General features: G+C 50.1%; 10 protein-coding genes across 10 annotated transcripts; 3 read left to right on the forward strand and 7 right to left on the reverse strand.

The window, feature by feature from the left end:
- Window positions 1-84: 84 nt before the first annotated feature.
- ALTATR162_LOCUS6186 (uncharacterized protein) lies at window positions 85-1,239 on the reverse strand (the record flags this gene model as incomplete). The annotated part of the gene is made up of 1 exon (XM_043313807.1): window positions 85-1,239. One exon carries the CDS (start codon window positions 1,237-1,239, stop codon window positions 85-87), a length of 1,155 nt encoding a protein of 384 aa, XP_043169742.1.
- Window positions 1,240-2,225: 986 nt separating this feature from the next.
- ALTATR162_LOCUS6187 (uncharacterized protein) lies at window positions 2,226-3,956 on the reverse strand (the record flags this gene model as incomplete). Its single annotated transcript, XM_043313808.1, has 1 exon — window positions 2,226-3,956. The coding sequence occupies one exon, from the start codon at window positions 3,954-3,956 to the stop codon at window positions 2,226-2,228; it is 1,731 nt and encodes a 576-aa protein (XP_043169743.1).
- Window positions 3,957-4,622: 666 nt separating this feature from the next.
- On the reverse strand, window positions 4,623-4,928 carry ALTATR162_LOCUS6188 (uncharacterized protein; the record flags this gene model as incomplete). The annotated part of the gene is made up of 1 exon (XM_043313809.1): window positions 4,623-4,928. The coding sequence occupies one exon, from the start codon at window positions 4,926-4,928 to the stop codon at window positions 4,623-4,625; it is 306 nt and encodes a 101-aa protein (XP_043169744.1).
- Window positions 4,929-5,563: 635 nt separating this feature from the next.
- On the reverse strand, window positions 5,564-6,234 carry ALTATR162_LOCUS6189 (uncharacterized protein; the record flags this gene model as incomplete). Its single annotated transcript, XM_043313810.1, has 4 exons — window positions 5,564-5,592; window positions 5,639-5,747; window positions 5,800-6,011; window positions 6,063-6,234. The coding sequence occupies 4 exons, from the start codon at window positions 6,232-6,234 to the stop codon at window positions 5,564-5,566; spliced, it is 522 nt and encodes a 173-aa protein (XP_043169745.1).
- A 585-nt stretch (window positions 6,235-6,819) lies between these two features.
- Window positions 6,820-8,238, reverse strand: ALTATR162_LOCUS6190 (uncharacterized protein; the record flags this gene model as incomplete). Its single annotated transcript, XM_043313811.1, has 1 exon — window positions 6,820-8,238. The coding sequence occupies one exon, from the start codon at window positions 8,236-8,238 to the stop codon at window positions 6,820-6,822; it is 1,419 nt and encodes a 472-aa protein (XP_043169746.1).
- Window positions 8,239-9,491: 1,253 nt separating this feature from the next.
- ALTATR162_LOCUS6191 (uncharacterized protein) lies at window positions 9,492-10,272 on the forward strand (the record flags this gene model as incomplete). Its single annotated transcript, XM_043313812.1, has 4 exons — window positions 9,492-9,630; window positions 9,693-9,901; window positions 9,951-10,058; window positions 10,105-10,272. The coding sequence occupies 4 exons, from the start codon at window positions 9,492-9,494 to the stop codon at window positions 10,270-10,272; spliced, it is 624 nt and encodes a 207-aa protein (XP_043169747.1).
- A 2,035-nt stretch (window positions 10,273-12,307) lies between these two features.
- ALTATR162_LOCUS6192 (uncharacterized protein) lies at window positions 12,308-12,871 on the forward strand (the record flags this gene model as incomplete). The annotated part of the gene is made up of 1 exon (XM_043313813.1): window positions 12,308-12,871. One exon carries the CDS (start codon window positions 12,308-12,310, stop codon window positions 12,869-12,871), a length of 564 nt encoding a protein of 187 aa, XP_043169748.1.
- A 536-nt stretch (window positions 12,872-13,407) lies between these two features.
- ALTATR162_LOCUS6193 (uncharacterized protein) lies at window positions 13,408-13,902 on the forward strand (the record flags this gene model as incomplete). The annotated part of the gene is made up of 1 exon (XM_043313814.1): window positions 13,408-13,902. One exon carries the CDS (start codon window positions 13,408-13,410, stop codon window positions 13,900-13,902), a length of 495 nt encoding a protein of 164 aa, XP_043169749.1.
- Window positions 13,903-15,272: 1,370 nt separating this feature from the next.
- Window positions 15,273-17,110, reverse strand: ALTATR162_LOCUS6194 (uncharacterized protein; the record flags this gene model as incomplete). The annotated part of the gene is made up of 5 exons (XM_043313815.1): window positions 15,273-15,403; window positions 15,457-16,280; window positions 16,328-16,589; window positions 16,646-16,855; window positions 16,906-17,110. 5 exons carry the CDS (start codon window positions 17,108-17,110, stop codon window positions 15,273-15,275), a joined length of 1,632 nt encoding a protein of 543 aa, XP_043169750.1.
- A 1,703-nt stretch (window positions 17,111-18,813) lies between these two features.
- On the reverse strand, window positions 18,814-19,378 carry ALTATR162_LOCUS6195 (uncharacterized protein; the record flags this gene model as incomplete). Its single annotated transcript, XM_043313816.1, has 3 exons — window positions 18,814-18,910; window positions 18,962-19,244; window positions 19,297-19,378. 3 exons carry the CDS (start codon window positions 19,376-19,378, stop codon window positions 18,814-18,816), a joined length of 462 nt encoding a protein of 153 aa, XP_043169751.1.
- Window positions 19,379-20,086: the final 708 nt, after the last annotated feature.

Below are 20,086 nucleotides of genomic sequence, written 5' to 3' on the forward strand. Positions count from 1 at the left end.
TGGCTGAGCATCAACCAAAGTGCAAGCTTAGACCCATCAAGCAATTGGAGCCTACCGACCTCTCTTTGCTTTTGCGCCTTCCAGTCACTCCATTCTCCTACCAAGCTCAAACGCCATCGCCATACCACCCTGTCTTTCCAGATCCTCCTTCACCTTCAGCAGCGAGTCGGTATTGGATCCGGGTCCCGTCCTCCACTCCAACAACGCAGCTTCTCTCCTGGAGCACGCATCCAGTCGTCGCGCCTCTAGTTCTTCCTCTCTCTTCGCCATTATGCCAGGCATACTTTGACGTGATATTTCAGCTTCTTTGTTACGCTTCTCTATGGCCGCCTGAATGGCAAGCATGTCAGTAGCTATGCTCGGATTCGCCATGTCGGCATGTATCCTCCTAGCGCAGGCTTGAGCAATGGTGGCGAGATGCTGCTTTTCTTCGGCGGGAAGATCTTCAATGACGAGCGAGATGGCGGCCTCTTCCTTGGCGAAGTCGACGATGATTCGCTTGTGTGCGGAGATCGCGGCAGCTTCAGAGGCTAGTTTGTTGAGTATATCAAGGTACTCGTCGATAACCGAGATGTCTCCGGGTAAGGGCGAGGTGATAAGGAGATTTTGTGATATCTTAGGGGTGGAGTTGGACTGTATTGATACAACGATATTAGAACCGGTGTCAGAGTCGGAATCAGAATCAGAGCACTCTGATCCGCTCCCAACGACGATCGACCTCTTACTATGATTGCCACGGGTGGTTGCAGTAATACGCTCGGTCCCTTTAAGGCTTTGCGTGCGAGCGCTAGACGCTGGTGTTGATGGTGGACTCAGCATCTCGACATCGGCATCTCCGTCTTCCTGCCAGCCATTCGTTGGCTCGAACAGTGGACTCTCCTCCCTCTCTTTCCTTGATATCTCATTCTTCTCTGATATCTTATTATCAGCCAATGTCTCAGCTGCGGTCTTTCTCTTGCTGTTGCCAGATACTTCCTTGTACTTAGTCGCCCTCTTACGCTTAGCTAGCGTCTTCGCTGGCACGGGTAGAGAAAGCGGGCTGCATTGTGAGAACATGCCATACGGGCCGTTCATTTTCGCGTCTGGCTTGTCTGGATTCTCGGCAGCGTAGTGTAGGATGACGCGATTCTTCTTTAGATTAGGCTCTGTCGGGGGAACGTTATCCTCGGATGCTTGGCTTGACGAGTCGCTGATGTCTACAATTGGAGCCTTTTGGGTTCTTCCACGTGGAGGCGGCATGACTGAAACAAGAGCGAGTCGTGAAAGGCAGTAGGATCAAGTAAAGGCGACGACGAGAGGCGTACGAGATCGACTCCATTAATCCATCACAGCGATGACTGCGAGCCGGAGTGATGTCGAATTGCTATCAAATCTCCTAAAGATTAGACATTGACACATTGTTGTAGATACTACAAAGCCAGTGTCACCGCGAGCAGCGTTTGCTGTGTCATGCTAGCTATCCACTCTCCGATACGCTGCCCATCCGTGGTGCGCACCAATTTCCGTCCTTCCGAGATTAGTATATCACGCAGAGCCAGTAGAGTCCGACTCCAAGTTCTCCTCCTTTTCATTGGACTCTGCTTGTTTGTGTTTCTTACCGCTCACTTTACTTATTACCGTAACAGGAAGTTCCGCGAGAGCTAGGTATCCGGCCTTCACGCTCTAGCTTCTGTGGTCGAGCGCCTAGACCTGTGCCTAGGGCCGCGGAATGACTACTCCGCTTGTTAGGTCGAGTTATATATCATTGTGAAGCATTCGTATCCTTGGGTGTTGCTAGAGACACGGAGATACGAAGAGTTGGCGGCGAATATGATAGGTCAGCGGTAACATAAGCGGTGTCTTTGTCTATACTCTGGCCTTTTGCTATCTGCATGACCGCTTTCCATCTTTCCTCGTCGTCTGTGTGATTCAAAGTGGCAACACTTGCAGTAGCAGCCGGTTTAGTCACATCTTTTAGGATTTTTGACACGAAGCGAGGTGCGTCGTCCAATTGAACAATGCGAGTATCCAGCTATTTGTCAGACGCGGATGCAACGACTTTGGCATTGTGATTTAGATACGAATATTCGAAGAACTGTCGCACTTTGGGAGGGGATATGATAAATTGATATTGTATTAATGTTGAGTCTAACGCCTGAATATATGGGGTTCACATGAGCCAAGCTTTGCATTATCCTTACATGTCGACCACGGTTCGCAAACATGAAAAGTCCATCACATGTCCATTAGTCATCCTCAGCATCAAGCAGCCTTTGCTTCTTGAACATGTTCCTCACAACACTTCTCTCTTCTTGAATCTCGTCTCTTTTCTTTTCTAACTCAGCACGCTCTCGTTTCCACTTTTGTTGAAAAGCCTCCCGACGGGCGTCCATAACTTCTAGTTCGTGGTCGACGTCATTCAAGTGCTTGGTAAGAGTATGTTGTTTCATTACCAATCTGGTGAGGCTGTCGAATGTTTCGTCTTCGGCTGAGCGCTTGGCGCTGCGCGATGGGGCCTTGGGCATAGGAATTGCTTCGGGAGTGGACGTCTTGGAGAACGAGTTCCTTGGGAGCCCCGACATTGGTACTGGCTTGCTAGAGAGTGTTGAACGGCGTGCGACTGGGGAAGCAGATTTATGAGCAACCGTGGGTGGGAGGTGAGGCAACTTAGGCGGCGGTTCGCGGGCCAGTGTAGGTTGGATGTCGTTCTCTTCTGGAGCATAGGAGCTTTCGCTACCATCATCTGGTGTAGCATCCTCATTTGCGACGGGTTCAGGGGGTTTGACAGCGGCAGGCCCCATCTGGTCGGCAATGTAGTCTAGTGCTGCGCGAAGACGCTCAGGATAACTCTTGGTCTCTCTTAAGATACAATCTGTTGCAATTCCAGCGGCGATAAAGTACCACTTTACCATGAGCGTGAAGCGAGCTCTATCAGCTTGTTCACTGGGTCCGGTGCTCTTGGGATAAGTTTTGATAAAAGGGTGCAATATGCGCTGCTTGCCGGTAGCCTCGGTAGACATTATCGTTTTGTGGTCGTGGACGCTTTCCACGTAGAATCGGATCTCATGGAAGCCGCGCTGCTGTAACCACACCATATATGCATAGATGTCATCCCCTGACTTCGCATGAGTTCCAATAAACAACTTCTTGGGCTGAGCTTCGAAAATATATGTCTGATCCACAAATTTTATATCTTCGGCATCAGGGATATTTTCTAAGAGATACAGCGAGTCATGTTCATCGAGGTACTCCCGCAAGCGGTGCAGGTCTGGGTTTGCTTCCTTGCTCCATAGGTCTGGGGTTCTCATCGAAGGGCTCTGCTGCTCCAAGACGTCGTCCTTTGGGATATCTGCTTCGCCATTCCGGCTAGTTGATCGCAAGGCATACGCGTTGTCTGTATCGTCCGGCTCTGGGCTTTCCTCCACTGTTCGATTGAGCACAGGTTCTCCATTGGAACCCTGGAACATTTTCCTCAACATAGTTGAGAAACGCTTAGCAAAGTCGTCGTTCCAAGAATCAATATTGCTTAGGTAACCTCGCAACAGAAAGTAGTAGCGAACCATCATGCTAAGCACACGCTTCTTGAATTTCAACCCGCACAAAAAATGTTTGAATGGCGCCACAAGAGGCTTTTCCAGGACTTCTTCGCAGGTGATCTGCTCCAGTGTGGAGGGCGAACGTTCATCGCCGATGCGATTAAGACAGTAGCGGACCTCCCCAGTGCCATCACCACGTGATAACAAATAAGCAAGCACGTTGTGGTTGCCTATGCTGCCAATCACTAGAATGGGGAACTCCTCTCCTACTGAAGGTTCTATCCAGGTCATGGAATGAGCTGATGGGAGTGCATTGAGATAGGTATCGGCGCCGTATTTAGCCATCAGCCTTTGAATCGTATCAAGGGCCATCTTTCGGGTTTTCGGAGAGATGGGGGGTTGTGAAGGAGACTCTTCAAAGTCGTTTTCCAGTGTGTCCATTGTCAGGCCAGTTTGTTGGGGGTCACGGACCCCTACTGTTGCAAATCACGCGGCGAACCTCCCGCGTTCAACCCACCGCGAGCCCCTAGACGCTGCAGTCCCACGCTCACGACTTGTGATAATGCATGCGGAAATTCCGCGTAAGCTAGCCCAATTGATAGCCTGATAAGATCGCGATGGAGAGGTATCGACAATGAGGCTAGGGAGATACAGGTCGTAGAAGCTTGCTCATTCAGGGAAGGATCAGGCGGCCGAGAGGCACAAGCGAGAACACGTGCAGTGACCTAGACGCGTACAACATCCGCGCGCCAAAGACAGTTTCATCAAAGACATCACACCTGGTGATTTTGCGTTCGCGTACCGTGACCAGGAAAACGATGGATTGAAAAAAAACTTCCCCTGCATTCTTGATTGCACTACCCTATCCATACGATGCCACTTGGAAGGGCACATCCTGTACTCTTCTCCGCGGGTTATTAGCTGCTGTATCCAAACGGCTTCCAGTACAAAGGCGAGAATCAATACTACCTTCCTCATTGTTGAACCACTATCTTCACATTCACCTGCATTTCCTCCGGTATTGACATACCATTATTCATTCCACTCCTCTTCTTCGCTTTCTTGCTCTTTTCTCCAGCCTTGTCCAACAAATTCATCAGATCGCCCTTACGATCTACCAGTCTGTAAACCGGGCGCATTATGCAATTGGGCAGCCTCCAAATTTGCCTTCGTCTCCTTCTTCTTCTTCTCGGTCTCGGTGTCGCCGATAGGGTCTGCATCAGCTTGTTTCTGCAATACGACGGCATATGTCACGTTCCCATAAGATCCAACAGCGGCGATCTCGGCGTGTAACTGGTCCGGTGAGAGCTTGTAGATAATTACTCGTTGGCCTGGGCTTGATTTAGCTTGATTTTGGGCGTAGGTAGCTGTACAAGCTTCTGCTGAGCCTGCTTGCGAAGACGATAGGGACATGACGGATGTGAGTATGTGTTGGGAGGTAGGAATATGACAACGGAGAATATCTTTGTCTCTTGGTATATGGCTTGTGTTCAATTGCTGCAGTCGAGTGATCTGTTCATGATATGCTGTTCGTTAGACAATCGATCTCTCCATCACTGGTGCATCTTTGGTTGGGCAAAATGGAGTTAAAGAGGCTCATCTGCGGAGAAATCATAGGAAATGACCAAGAGGACCCTTACGCAACCGGCGGAACGTGATCATTATGCGTGTTGTGGTTGTATAGAAGACTGCGCGTCGAAGGCAACCAGAACAAACCGCACGTCCTTGTGTTGTGCAAGATATGCCTAGTCCGCAAATTAATTCATATATCAAAGTGAGACAAAATTTACCATCAAACAGCACAAATAGATGATACTGAGCCGTCTATGGTATTAACGTAACTGATTCAAAGCGTCCTCTATCAGCTCGCCAGTTCGATACCACCTAAATACAATTTTATGGAGATAATTCCGTTAGCCTTCGTTTTTGCTCTTTTCTGTTCCTCAACCTATGTTTCGTCAAAGGAGGCGGTCGCATTATCTGTGCTTTCAATGGCTACAACGCGAGGACGCTTGTTGTGGGAGGACTCAATGTTAGGGGATGAGATGTCAACCGTGAGACCAGGCTCCGAATGTGGCTAGACGAGGTCAGTAACAGCAGGTTATACCGCCAGTGACGGCAACTTAAGAAGTCATCGTCCTCCATAGTCTGAGTGGAGGCGTCCATCATAACCTTTGGAGTGTTTTGTGCGGCCCAGCACATCATGCTTGGTCCCGACAGGTGCTCATGATCCTACATATATATTAGTAATTATTAGATTGCTACGCTTGACAAGGTTGCGTACCGGGACGTTGTGAGCTTCGACACGGGCGAGGGCCGCGATACGATCCTGGAGGCACTTGTGAGAGTTGCGCGTGAAGTCGTCGTACATGGCGAAAGCGTGTGCGTCTCCGGCCTGGTAGGTCTGGTAAAGCGCATCATTCAGTGCATTGACTTTCAGGGACGTAGCTACAAAAAATAGAGTCACGGCTTGCCAGTCCTTGTCAGTCGAATCACCTATACATGCATCGTTAGCGCATTATGCAACGTCCTTCTCGGTATGCGGACAGATCATATAAAGTTGTGTGGAGACTGCAACATTGTAGTTCATCAAGACGCCGTGATCGTACACATAAGGAGGAGCTTGCCCGCGTGCCTGGGCTAGAGTAATTTCAGGAGCATCTTCGTTAGCGGTCTCGGGCAGCTTCTCGCCATGATCTTTTGAGCTCGGTTCGAACATGGTGAGTCGACTTCCTATGAAGTAGTGTAAGACAATAGTATAATTGCGGGATAGTTGTGTCTCAGTGCCGTCCGCAGTGAATATGGTTGTGGTTGAGGATGGAATAGCAACAACAATGATGCCGATGTTGGCAGCGTTGAGTCAAACACTTGACCACGACAAGTTAATGCAGTGTACAGCTTTCATTCCTGCGCAGCCACCGTATTTCATGGAAGAAGAGTTTATACCGCAATACCTGTAGGCCGTACATCGCCACTCTTCTTGGCGTCCGGCGTTATTGCAGGCCAAAGTCGTACTTTGAGCGTGGCTCTGGAAGTATTTGAGCGCGATGTCGGGCTAACCAAGCAATCGCTTGTGGGCGATTGTCTTGACACTTGGTGGAAAAACAACAAAATTCAGTGAGCATGCAAGCTGTGCAGTCAGCAATCAAGACCAAGCAAGGATGTATGGGGAAGCAGGTAGAAAAGAACAAGAAGTAGAGACAAGCAGCATAGTGGCCTGAAAGGAACCCAGAGACCTGACGTCGGGTCGGAATTTGTTGAATATGAATATCGCTGAAACGCTGAAAACGACTACACTTTTGGACTACTGATGTTGCTCCCTACACCGTTGCTGCTTTGCCCATCTGTTGAACTTATCCTTCTTCCATCCGCTCTTCCAAGTGAGTGTGCTTGTTTCTCCGTCGATATTTAGCTTTTGTGGCGCCTTGTGCGCTCCAAAGCGTATACTGCTGCTAAGATGGCACTTGGTTTGCGGGTTGTCGTTCCAGTTCTTCTGAGGAATCGAGGAATAGGACCACTGGACGCAGTACTTGCTGTTGTCGCAGGACGCCTGACATGCCTCGGGCGACTCTTCCCCATTCTTAGCTCGATCGGCATCCGGGTGTTGGCCTTCGAAAAGGATGTTCCATCGTCCGTTGGATGACTCGGAAGATAGGTTGTCCCAGTCATCGCGTGTGTAGTTTAGATTCTCCGGGGTCATGAAACGATACCACAAGTCGGCGAAGCGCAAGGTGGGTTGGTCGGAAGGTCGATCCTTCTCGAGTCTGAGCAGATCGCTACCAAGGTCTGGGGTGATGTGGTGCATCATCAAGACGGGCTCACACCAAATGGCAGGCGAAAAAGGCACGGTGCTGGGATCGAAGCCGGAGATACCGGGCCAGACAATAGTAAACTCAAGCTTGAGTTCGGTCTGCAGTGCGCTAGAAACGAGATCGAAGGCTGTCGTATGCTCTGAGATGCGCTCCCGCCGTTTTTGGATAAAGTCCTTACGGTTCTTGAATAGCTCCAGCATGACTTGCCGTGAGAGAATAAAGGATGTACCGCCAGCAGCAAAAGGGTCAGGGACGAGCGACGTTGCGGCTGCAGGTGGGTTGCCGAAGAAATGCATTGACGCTGGGTCGTGTTGACTCAGCCAGTCGAGCAGGTTTGGCCGGTTGACGTATGTCTCGTCGCCGGCAAAGACGTACCAGCTGCGGTCTGGCCTGTACTCCCACGCAGATGCCATCGTCTCCAGTATCTTGTATTTGTCTAGTATCTCCATATCCCTCCTTTCTTCCTCCGGGTCCGGCTTCTTCAGGTTTGTCAGGGGTATGCTCCTCCGCGCATAGTCGACCTGAGCACGGTATCTTTCCAGCTGCTCCGTCTTCTTTATGAATTCGGATCCGTAGCGCCAGATGACGTCGAATACCGGCCACCTTCCAATCTCTGTTTGTAGGTCTGAGAAGAGCAAGAAGGTGCCATGGTCTCGTTCGTCGGTGTTGAGGATGAGGGGCGCAACTTTGCTGTACACGTGGTTTGCGGTCGTGGTAACGGCGACGACGAGTTGGTCATGGCCGACTGGATGTGGGCCGAGGTTGGATTCTTGCTGCGGTCGCTTGCTCGGAGGGAGTTCTTCGTCGTCGTATGTGCGAGGCCATCCCTTGATCCAAAAGAAACCGTATATGAGGAAGATGCTGAAGATGAGGCGTGCCGGACGCGGCATATGCTTCCGGTAAGACGACATGGTCGCTAGCGTTCGTTACGTAGCATTTGTCTGTTTGGTAGCTAGAGAAGTGTACAGAGATCAATATCGTAGATGTTCAAAACGTGTTTCACCCCATCGCAATGGCCCGATGTCAAAAAAAGCCCGTTGCGAACGTCAGCCCGCACTCAGGGGATGCGACAAGCCTAGACCCGACCGAGACGTGCGGAGACATTTCTCGTGTGGCGCAGCCTTCGTATTGCGGAGGGACACGCGTCCTGAGGATGTGGGAGCGGCATGACCTTAATACTAGAGTCCACCACGCCGAGAAGACGTCTTTCCTCAAAGGCGTAAACTCCAACGTTTGACAGACGCGCTGCATGAGGCGTTTCTGCCCTCTTGGCGATAGATCGGAGGAAACAGCCGGCAACCTCCGATGGTGACGACCAGTGATCGGGCTGCATACAACCACCACCCGCCCATTCAGCTTGAGCATGTCCAATGGCTTCCGTCAACCCCAACAAGAGCGCCGCGTTTCCATGGACAGAAAGAGCTAGTAAAAGAGCATTAGGTTAGGAACGCTCTGCTGCACGTCATAAACGTGTTCTGGTACAAAATCATCATATTGGGAGCCGGAAAGATTGCCGCCTATTACACGGAAAGCGTGCGGTACGACGAGTTACACACTGATCTTCATCCACATCGCACCTTTCAGCGGCCCCCTTTCCAACATCGAGGAAGACAAGGAGGATACTGGTGGTTCAGGCCTGCCGCCGCTTTGCATGCGCAAGCACTAGTACGATGTGAATCGAATATGCGCAATATAATCGTGAGGTTCGCGTCCTGATATGAACACGGAACTATGGAAAGGAATAGGAACATAGAGTTAGTATAAAAGCTATCTGAAAGATGATAATTTTTGCAAGTTTTGGTTATTGTAGAGCATTCTTATTGAGAACATGCATGTTTTTCACCACTTGTACTTTTATAACATCCCCAGCCTAGTTACGGATTTTACAGCCGTTGCCTCGTTTTTCTCTTTGCTTGCTTTATATTCGCATACTTTCGACCTGTCTGTTTCGGTATCGGCGTCGCCTAGTAAACGTTCTATGATGTTCCATCTTACTGTGAACCCGGTGAGAGTGAGCTCAACCTCAGCACAATCGGGATTCACCAAGGACTATGATCATCCACGTCGCATCCACCCCACCTCTAGACAGTTCATGGGGCTCGCATATTGATCCCCCGAACCTTGAGTTCCTGATTCGCAAATTCCCCCGACTGTACAAAGAGCCATGTCGGATCCTCGCCGCGACAGCGCCATCAAAACGTCCGATCCGCCCTCTCAGCTCCAGCAGCAAGTTCGTGTCTGGGGCGGTCGATCCAATATTCTCTCTCAGCACGTAGTCGACGCCATCTATACAGCGGAGTACGGTATGCGCCTTTCCCTCCCTCCTTGATCTGTTGTTCTGCATCATGCTAATATGATATCACAGGTGAACCTACCCAGCAGGATCGCAACGGTTTCCTCTTGCTCTTTATCGGCCTAAATCAAGACATTATGGAATTACAGGAAGAGCTGCTTGAGATTACAGCTGAAGGTGCAGACGCGATGACTATAGCGCCTTGCTTCTACGGCCGCTTGAACGTCATGATGCAAGAACGTGTGGAGGCGCTGGCGAACGGAAAGCCGCTCATAGTCCGCGTTAGTCGGTGCTCACATCCACTTGCGTGCTAAGACTGACACACCGCAGGGTTATCCCCCCATCTATCCAGGGCGCATGATGTCACAGTGGGTGGAAGAGCACGTCACAGGCGCACCTTCGCTATACGATCGGATTGAAGACCTGCTCACGGCTCAGGTATGCTCTATCAGTGCTTGTTGAAATTCACTCTGACTTCAAGTAGGTACAGCAAACACATTCCGAGGCATTGCCAACTGTCGTTCCTACACTGGTCTCGGTATCCCTTTCCCCAGCACATCCTGAAGACGATGATATCGCCAGAGAGACGAAGAGAGGGCGGGAAAAGCGACAAAGGACTCGCAAAGTTACTCAACCCCAGCATGGAAAATAAGGTGTTTATCACTCGAAAGTAGTCGAAAAGGTTACACTAAGATGCGATGGCAAAGTAGAGAGCTTGCTATATTTCACGTCACTATACTATATCCGCCTAGTCTAGACCTCTGGACAAATACTCAATGCGTATAACCTGGGTTAGCAAACCAAACTTAGTACTCCGAAACGGTTCTTTGCCCAACTCTGGCTTATTCTCATTTAAAGTCATTAAAACGTGGAAAGAAACTGCGCATGAGTTCCTATGCCTTGGTTTTCTGGTCGTAGGCAGGGCCGCGCTCGGATCTACAACTTATATACCCGCCATTTCACTCCTGGTCATTCGTTGATGAAGACAGCGAGATTTACTGAAAGGAGGATTTACAGTACCTGCTAGACATACCGATTTCGGATGTGACGCTGTCTACCTGTGCCTCGAGCCTTCAGTAAGTTACTCATCGTCAGTCGCTATTGGAGTGTGCTAACGAAAGCTTCAGAATTTCGCTTTCTTCAAGATGTCGAACCCATACGCGCAAGTTCCCATCATCGGCAATTACTCGATGGCCAACTTGTTGGCCTGGGCCAATGGGAAGTACTCGGCTCGTTCGCGTTCAATGGGAGGTCGGTCTTAATAAGTAAACTAGGTACCGGTTCCAATCCTGCTCCACTGAATCCTGTATCAAACGCGCCAACCGTACTTCCTGATTCAACTCAAGCAGCACCGAGCCAACAGGCCGCTGTCGCGTACATCGGTAGGGTTACGGTCAGCCCGTTGCCTTCACGGTCATCTTCCGTCACAGACGTTGCCGTTACTCGAGTGAGTTGCATCACTCACGTACATGGATAGTATCCGCTAAAGAAGGACCGCCCAGAGATAGACCCATTCGCTGACGATGAATACAGCCATAAAAACGAGGCAGCCAGCGGATCAGTGAGTTTCTTCTTCAAAGTTGATCCATATCACAGTAGTGCCGACGCTGGCGGTAGATCAAATAGTAGAAGCGCTGCAGATATGGCCTGCTCAAGGCGAGTATAGAATACACAACCTTTAATTAACGACCCGGCTTGAACCACAGCTAAAGATTAAGAGCTTGATTAATGAAGGGAAATCTAAATGTGGATCATGATGTCTTAGGATCCTGCGAGTGGATCTCAGAGATAGTAGTCGCGCTTTCCATCAACATGTAGGAAGTGAAAACAGTTCTAGAGCTAAGCCTGATTTAGCTATCAACACCTTTCATTAGACGAAGAATTCTGAAGATCAGTCGCTAAATTATAAGATGTTTCTTTGGCGCCTTCGTGTCCTCAGCATTCGTGACCTAGTCAACGCAACCGCCGCTGACAACATCCCCAACATTACCATAACTCGTGCCACAGCTGCAATTGATGCTGACTTCAAAGTCACATTTCTGGGTCAAGCTCCCTTACCTCGACGTCCAGGAATGTCTTCACCGCCACTTGTGTCACCAACGATTGTCATCTAATACCTTTACAGGGTGTTCGTGCGCAAGGTCAGCGACGTGGAGACGCTTTTCGATTGGGACTAAGGCAAACCGAGCAGTCGCGAAGAGCCTGTCACACACTCGGAAACGAAATCAGCAGGCTCGCGCTCGAAAGATGTTTGATAGTGGTCCCGTTGTAATAGTAAAGAGTTAAATTTTGCTCTGTGTGGGAAATCTTACTATCGAAAGACGTTTGAGGCAGTTAACATTGGATGATGAAATTCAGTCGTTGTTCACATCTCTTGCAGTTACGACACCATGGACTTGAAAGCGCCTGGCTTCTGCCTGGTCTCCGAGCCTGACATAGCGCGTTTGCTGTGCAGTCACCCTCATAAGGGAGCAATCACACTCTCTTGTCAGTCGTCCAGCTGATACTTTTACATTCTCTACATAAATCCTACAGGTAGCTCAGCATAATATTATTGGCCGCTTGCCAGTTGGCTTTCAATTCCTCGCACTACCTCATTAATGTCTTATTCCCCGGCAAGCACTTACGTTCCAGGTCGGTGCAACACTCCACCCGTAGATGCACCTAACAGGCGCACCGGTCTATCTATGAGCCATTTCCTGTACAGTGGACCTCTAGACACACCAACCAGTACGCCCTCAATCCTCGATAGCGACGCGTCGCGCCTCTCAACTCGCCTCTGCGAAAGCCGGCTTCGATTCATAAAACAGGTACCGATCGACCTCAAGAGCGAGCTTTGCTCTCCAAGAGACCGGCGAGCTGCCCTTGCTGTATACAATGAAGCTATTGAAACTTCCAAAAGCACAAACGCAAACCATCTCGACGTCGAAACAGAGGCCGAAGCCAGGATCGAGACAATATTGGGGATCAAACGCGCAGATCCATCCGATCGTGTGTTCCAGAAGAGCCTTCTCTTACCCATCGACCCGATGTACGCAGAACCTCGCATAGAGGCTAGCGAGGATGGATTAAGCTATCACGCGTCCTGGAGGTTACATGAATGGCGACGAGATGGTTGGCCGGGATCGTATCCAGGTAGAGCCATTGAGAAAGAGAAGACCATGGAGGGTGATCCCGGCACATGGCGCGACCAGGACTGGTCTGATGAACCAAGCAAGGATTGGCCGAATTTGGGCGGCAAGACAATGTAATGAGTTGATAGCATCATGATGCAGCATTAGGTGCGTGGTTTACCCATCAAAGTCATCGATCAGATTTATGGACACCATAATACTAGCAACCGACACGAATGTGAGCCTTATACCATTTGAACATTGAGAAGAACTAATAGCTTCACATAGTGAGGCAGATTTATACCCTCAACATGCATATAGGTGAAAGCCTGGCAAGGGATGACACACGGGTGCTACCAAGAGCTTCTATCCAGGTATCTTTCCTTCCACATGCTGGCGCCTATTCGTTATGTCTCTTCGTTGCAGGTTCAGCGAAGATTCACTACAAGAATGGGTCCAGTGACTTTGTAAATATACACCCTTCCATGGTCTGTGGGATAGTATTTAAATACAGAAAATCTTTAGCTGTTCCATAGTTGGACATATCGCCCTTTTCGTCACGAAAACCCTCTACCTCAACTCCACTCGCGCTCGATCAACCCTTTAACTGTTTGTCCAAACGTCGAGTCGTCAGTGTGTCAAATCATTCACCTAGTACTCCCAAAGCTATCACAATGGACCGCTTACAGGAACTTGCTGCTGCCGCCGAGGCTCACTCGAGTCCCAACTCCACCACCCATCCAACTGCTAATCGCACTGATATGTCCCACTCCGTTGCCGGCGTATATACCGAGAAAGAGCTAGAGGCTGCAGCCACTATTCTAACACTGGGCAAGCCGATTTTGTTGTTCGAGGATGATGTAGAGGCCGCGCACATACTTGTAGATATGAGCAAGTCGATTTCGTCTCCCAAGAGCGATAGCGAGCGAACGAAGAGCGATAATGAGCGGACGCTCACTGCAGAGCCAAGTCCAGTTACGACTCCGACTCGCGCGGCTATGCCATCTACATACACCGTAGGCACCTTGGGGTCAATCGAGGATGTTGGCGTCTCGGTTCCTACGGCTATTACAGCTGTGCCTGCTCGTACAGTGAAAGTGGTCACGCTGAAAGAGTATATAGCCATGAAAGAAGGGAGGAAGGATAGGGAAGCGCAAAAGAATGCTTGAGTCTAAACTTGCATCTTGAACAAGTCTTGGTGAACCACAGTGTTGTGTTGTACTTATATAGGGACTGGTTGCTTCGTCAGCGAAGGAAACAATGGGACAGGTAGCTTATATCATGGTAGATAAAACAATCGTGTAAGAAACCCTGCAATAGCTGTGATGGCGCAAACAATTGCTTCTTGTTTGGGATCGCATCACAAATAACATCATGACCTGATCATAGACAAAGCTCCAGTGAGGCTGATTAGCTGAGCTCGTGGATTAGCAAGCTCGTGAAGCAATCAGCGTTAAAGACCATCACTCTTGCGCAGTACATGGCCATGAAGAAGGACAAGAAGACCAAGAAAGCAGCGCCTAACGTGCAAGCCTAGAAGTTTGCGATTAGTATAGCTTAATTCTGATACTCCACGAGACCACGTAGTCCAGATGCGTCCGCTTCGATGCTGCGCGTGCTACAGCGGCCGCTGAAGCATGCAGCAAACCCATATCAAAAATTGATATCAGTTACCATCTCGCGCCATCTTTGGCAACATCTGACACATGTCTTGGCACAAATATATCGTAACCAATCATGCACTGCCAACATCCACAAATCCGAACCGATGGATTGCGCATCTCGAAGGCGAAGGTATCTCTTGCTTCTCTCTCTCCTCAGCTAGAAACGCACTAGGAGAATACCACCGCCGGCTCAAAGATGGTTTCGGTCAACACTTCATACATGACCAACAGGTGTACGAAGATATGCTTAGCAAATTTGAGCAGCATGTCCATATCGTGGAGGAGGCTAAGCATGCGATTTATGCGCAACTGGCGATAGAGATATGAGGGATTACTACAACATCAATATTAAAAATACAGTGAGTCTGAATTTCAGGCATACTGCTGAGGCAGCCATATGGGATAGAGAGGAGCAGAGTCTTATCGATGGTGCGCTACCAGCCGAAGCCGAGGCTGCGAAGAAGAAAGAAAAAGGGAACGACAGCGAAATAGGAGAAGGGAACAACGAAAATTGATGTATTAGGAACTGAAAGACGATGACAGCGGGTGGCGGGTGACGGGTGGCGGAAGCTTGGATGAGCTTGCTGTGGCAGAGCGGACCGGAGTGTGTGGCGTTAGGACCGGAGTGGCGCCACGAATGCTTGTTACGACTGTCGTACTACTCACATCAGCTATCTTTCATTTCTTTAGCCCACAAGAACAAATCAGTGAACATCTCATCACCAAATGCATGAGAGTTTGTGAGACTATAAATCTTTGGCATAGGCGCGGACACACAGAAGTTTTATGAAAGTACCAAAGCGACAGCGACTTCAGGCGCCCGTCCTACACAGCCGATGATGGCGGAAAGCAGAGCATAAGTGGCTACAGATAGCCTAGGCTTTGCGCTCGATGGTTGTAGTCTCCATCTTGCCGTGATCAATAGTTGTTCCTTCATCGTGACCATGGTTGACCGTCTTCTCGACAGCTCTGACAGCCTCGTCTGCGAGCTCCTTGTCTTCAAACACTGTGGAGAAGTTAGCACTAGCCAGGCAGGGGGCATCATCGACTTGTACTTACAGAAAGCAAGTTCCTCAAGCGTGCGGTTGTACGTCTCAGGATACATGAAATACACAAACAAGAACTCGAATGTGATCCATCCACAGTAGATAGCAAAGTACTTCCACTGAATAGCGGAAAGCGCAACCGGGTTGACATAGATGGAGAAGAATCCGGCAAGCTTTCCGAACATCTGTTCGATACCAATACCCATGGTTCGCTGGGCGTACGGGAAGAGTTCGACCAGGTAGGTGTATGTGAGCGAATTGTTACCGATGTTGTAGCAAGGAGAGTATGCAAAGTAGAACACAAGCGAGGCGATTTGCGCAGCTTGGTTCTTGGTTCCCTGAGAATCAGCAAGCTGGAGGCGCTGGAAGGAGATAGTCATGGCCATGAAAACCATAGTCATAGAGCCAGCAGAAAGCATGAACATCCAGCGACGGGGGAAACGAGTGACAACCAGGGCGATGACAACGGCATTCATCAGACTCCAGCACTGGTTGGCGATGTTGATGCGCGTCTTGGCGTACTTGGTGGTATATCCCATCATCTTGAAGAGGAGGTTTTGGTAGTAAGAAAGCAAAGTGTTACCGCTCATCTGCGTAAAGAGACCGAGGAAACACGAAATTAAGACACGGCGTCGCATACCAGGTGTGCGAACCATGTCCTTCCATGAGCGACTGGAGTTCTCCATCTCGATTTTGATCGTAGATCGAATCTGCGCCATCTCGGCTTGTACGAGGATGGAGTTCGGGTCGCCTTCGGCATGATACTTCGTTAGGATCGCGAAAGCCTCATCGTCGCGGTCACGGCTGACAAGCCAACGTGGGCTTTCAGGTAGTAAGCTACCAAGATTAGCGCTAGGTCATCGGATCTCTGTTAGGGGACATACAAGACTGTGCAAATCTGCAGAATGGACGGGCAGATCTGCAGCAGAGATGGTACACGCCAGCCCCAGTTTCCAACCATCTCCGTCGTTTTGATTGAGATAGCAGCGGCAAGAATAGATCCGATAAAGTAAGAGGCATTGAAGAGCGAGGTCATAAAGGGTCGTTCCTTAGGGTAAGCTAGCTCTCCGATCAAGGAAGAACCAGAGACGATGGCGAAGAGGATACCAAAACCAAGCAGCATACGCGCGATGATGTACATGCCAACTGTACATATGTTAATAAAATGATCATGATGTAGCTGGCAGAGTTATTTGACATACTGTGTTGAGCAAACCCTTGCAGCAAAGCACCGACGACCATGATGACGGAGCCGACGAAGACCGACATGCGTCTACCATACCTTTGGCTCAGCCATGGCGCAACCGGAACTGCGAGGATAGAACCAAGCTGGTAGCAAGACGACATGAAACCAATGATTTTGGGTTGAATGCTGGCTTCGCCATCTGCGTCCTTGTATCCCTCTCCAAAGTCTGCGACTATCAGCTCAATTGACCCAGAAACCACCACGTTTGTAGCTTACATGTGTTGAAAGGTACCGAAAACTGGAGTGTGCCAATAAGCTGAGAATCGAAACCGGAAGTAATCTCAACGCCCATGCAGCAGCAGAAGAGCCAGATATACATAATGCGCAGGTTCGGCTTCTTCCACCATCGTACCTTGTCCTGCTCCACCATGCGGGTGATGATGGGGTCGGATGTACCATCCTGAGCTTTGAGGAGACCCATGGTGCCGGTGTTGAAGCGCTGAAGGCTGCTCGAGTCCGGGCAGGTTGGGGATTCACCCTTTATAATACGGTGTGCCAAAGGACTATCCACTACCCCGGCTCTTTACCCCAGATACTCCGTAGCCTAGGTAGGCTAAGGCGGAGAAGACAACCGTAATACCGAACCTGCATCTTATATTGGGTAAGCGTCGCGGCGCATCAGCAGCACGTCTTGGCAGCCGGCTAAATAGGGCTTGCTCCTCCAATTACCGGGTTGCAATCCTACCAAACAAGGCTCAGAACAGCCCCAACGAACGCCTTGCTGCTCGCGAGCGCATCTTTGAGCCTGTGTTTAACCTGTCCGTTGGTACGTGACCTGCCTTCATGTTGCACCTTGAAGTTGCAGTAGCACGTTGAGCTAGGCGGCGCCTGCTCGTACCTGTTGGTCGGCGCGGCCAGGATACATTGACCCGACACCGTGGATCTCGTCCTATGGCGAACTGAGAGCCAATATCGCGATACTTGAATGAGTTTGGGGTCCAGCTACGGATTGATGGATGGTAAGACGATCACGTTGTCAGACTTCGCCCCGAGGCCAGCCGCGAACAATGTCAGAACGTGGAGATTGTATTAAGTGGCATGATGCGAACAAACAGTGTCGGCACATAATGACCCAGACGTGCCCGCGCTAGATGGAGTAGCCAGTAGTGGCAAATGATAGCTCGGAAGCGGCAAAGACTTGTAATGTAGCTGCCGAAGCGACAGGTGGGGTTCAGTGCGAGACTATCATGTCTTAGAGGCGCGTCGGAACGTCAGCATGGCAATCAAAATCGTATAACCCCACACCCAACGAGACCAAGCCCGTAGCTTCAGAGCTTGTAGTACCAGGCCCGTGTGTACACATTCCATCAACCGAAGGCGTAGGATTGCTCCGAATTGCAAGCGAAGCAGATTGAGTGGAGTGGGCTACCGAGACCTTGCTAGGGTAAGTCAGTGCCCATTGCAGGGCAATTATGATATTGTGGTGGGCGCTTCATCAAGATCCAACAATATTCTGGAAAAGTCGGGTATGTCGCAACCCAGCCAAGCGGTACTCCAGGCAGGGCATTCCTCCAAGGCATAATCAGTTGATGTGGCAAGGTGTGTGATCACGACGATGTGCGCTACAACTCTGAGTCGAAACCTCTGGGAGGTTGATGAGACCATAGTCGTGAGTGTGGAGTCGACCAAGGCTACTATTGTCAAGCGCTGGCTTCGTCCGTGATGGCTCGCATCAAGTAGCGCGCTGCTTCGCTATACCCCCAAGATTGGTGAGGAGAGGTAACGAAAGAACCAGTGGCCCCTGTGAGGCGAGACTGAAATATAAGGAGCGAAGGATGTCTTACATTAAGAGTCGATCACCTCAGAGGGGCATCGCTAGCTAAAGTGGGGCAGTCGTCCATCATAGCTTGCTTAGGTCTGTCGCCGCGATCGTCACGAAGGTTTCAGTTGAATATCTGGGACGAGGGTCATTAGAATCATGCTTCCATTATGCGCAATGCTATAAGAACTCATATCGTATGTGAATGGTGGTATCAGGAGATCGACGCACCGCACAAAACACAAACGCCGTGCTAGGCATTACATTCTGATCGTAGGTACAAGAGCAGAAAATGTTTGGGTATCATTGGTTATAAGGCTGGTGGTGCCTCGTCAGCGCCGTAACGAACAACAGATGATGGTTGTTTAGACGCCAGCCATGTTGGGGGCAGGGGCAGTGTCATTCCTGGGTGAGCTGCGGATGTGCAGCGCCGCGAGAACGGTAGTAGCCACAAAGGCAAGCCTATCGCATGTCAGTACATGGTCGTGGGTAGAAAGCAGTCGGTATACATACCAGTTGAAGGCTGAGAAGACAATAGCAGCAACGCCACAGCTGTAGAAGGTGCCATGACGGCCGACCCACCACGAATTGCCCCATCGAGAAGCTACGGCAACAAAGGCCGCGAACCAGAAGATCATGGTCAGAAATTCGACGCCTCCGATAGCAAACTTGTGGGCTGCAGCAGGGAAGCGAGCTGGCGCAAGGACGAGGTATGCGACAGCAAGGAGGGTCCAGATGGAGGTGAAGAGCATGAAGGCGACGCTCGCCGGCACCCAATCAATGTAGGCATCGACAACTGCAAATGTGTTAGTGATGACATAGAATGTAGTAGTCTGCAGGTAACATACTGTAGGCTGTAAGACCCAAGACGATGATGCTGAAGACGACCTGTACGCCGCGCAGGCCTAGGACAAGAGCGGGAGCGACCATTTTGATATGATGGAGGCGCTACGGCTACGCGATGGATGGCTGCAGGGGACTATGGATGCGGGTAAGATGGAATGTGGCTGCAGATAGTCTTCGCTACCGAACGTCGAATATGGGTTATTGTATGCGGAAGTTTGTGCAGAGAGACTCGATGAAGCCTGCGAACGGCAGCAGCCTGGTTCTTTATGCCTTCGCACAGCCTGGTAAGCGATGATGCTGCCACGACCTTCGCCCTTCTTGATTTCCCTGAAACCGACGTCACTGCCAGTGGCGCATGATCAGGGAGCCACATGTGCTGCTGCTGATTGGTCAATCGCCGTCCTCCCAGCCTCTTAGCGCCAGTAGTGATGCGACGCGTTGCACAACCTTCTCGCATCTTCTGGTCTTTGTCTAGCCTTGTGACCTCACGAATCATTCAACCTCTGTGTTATTTCATCTCAAAATATTCTGTAACTTGACAGCTTTATTTTAGGACGTGTCGGATGCCTTGTTTCAACGCCAAAGTCCTTCAACCGGTGTTTGGACAGCCTCGTCAAACATATGTGGCGGTGCACGGTTTCATTTTTACAGCCTGCGACGTGACGCGGCCAAGGATATGCCGGCAACATCGGCAGACACAGCACAGCACAACAACACGCACACACACTGTATACTAAGATGTTGAGCTCCTAGTATTTCAACACTCACCGTACATCGCGAAAAGCCTAAGTG

The sequence above is a fragment of the Alternaria atra genome (genome assembly GCF_907166805.1).
Source record: "Alternaria atra isolate CS162 genome assembly, contig: 25, whole genome shotgun sequence".
Classification (NCBI taxonomy): Eukaryota; Fungi; Ascomycota; class Dothideomycetes; order Pleosporales; family Pleosporaceae; genus Alternaria; species Alternaria atra.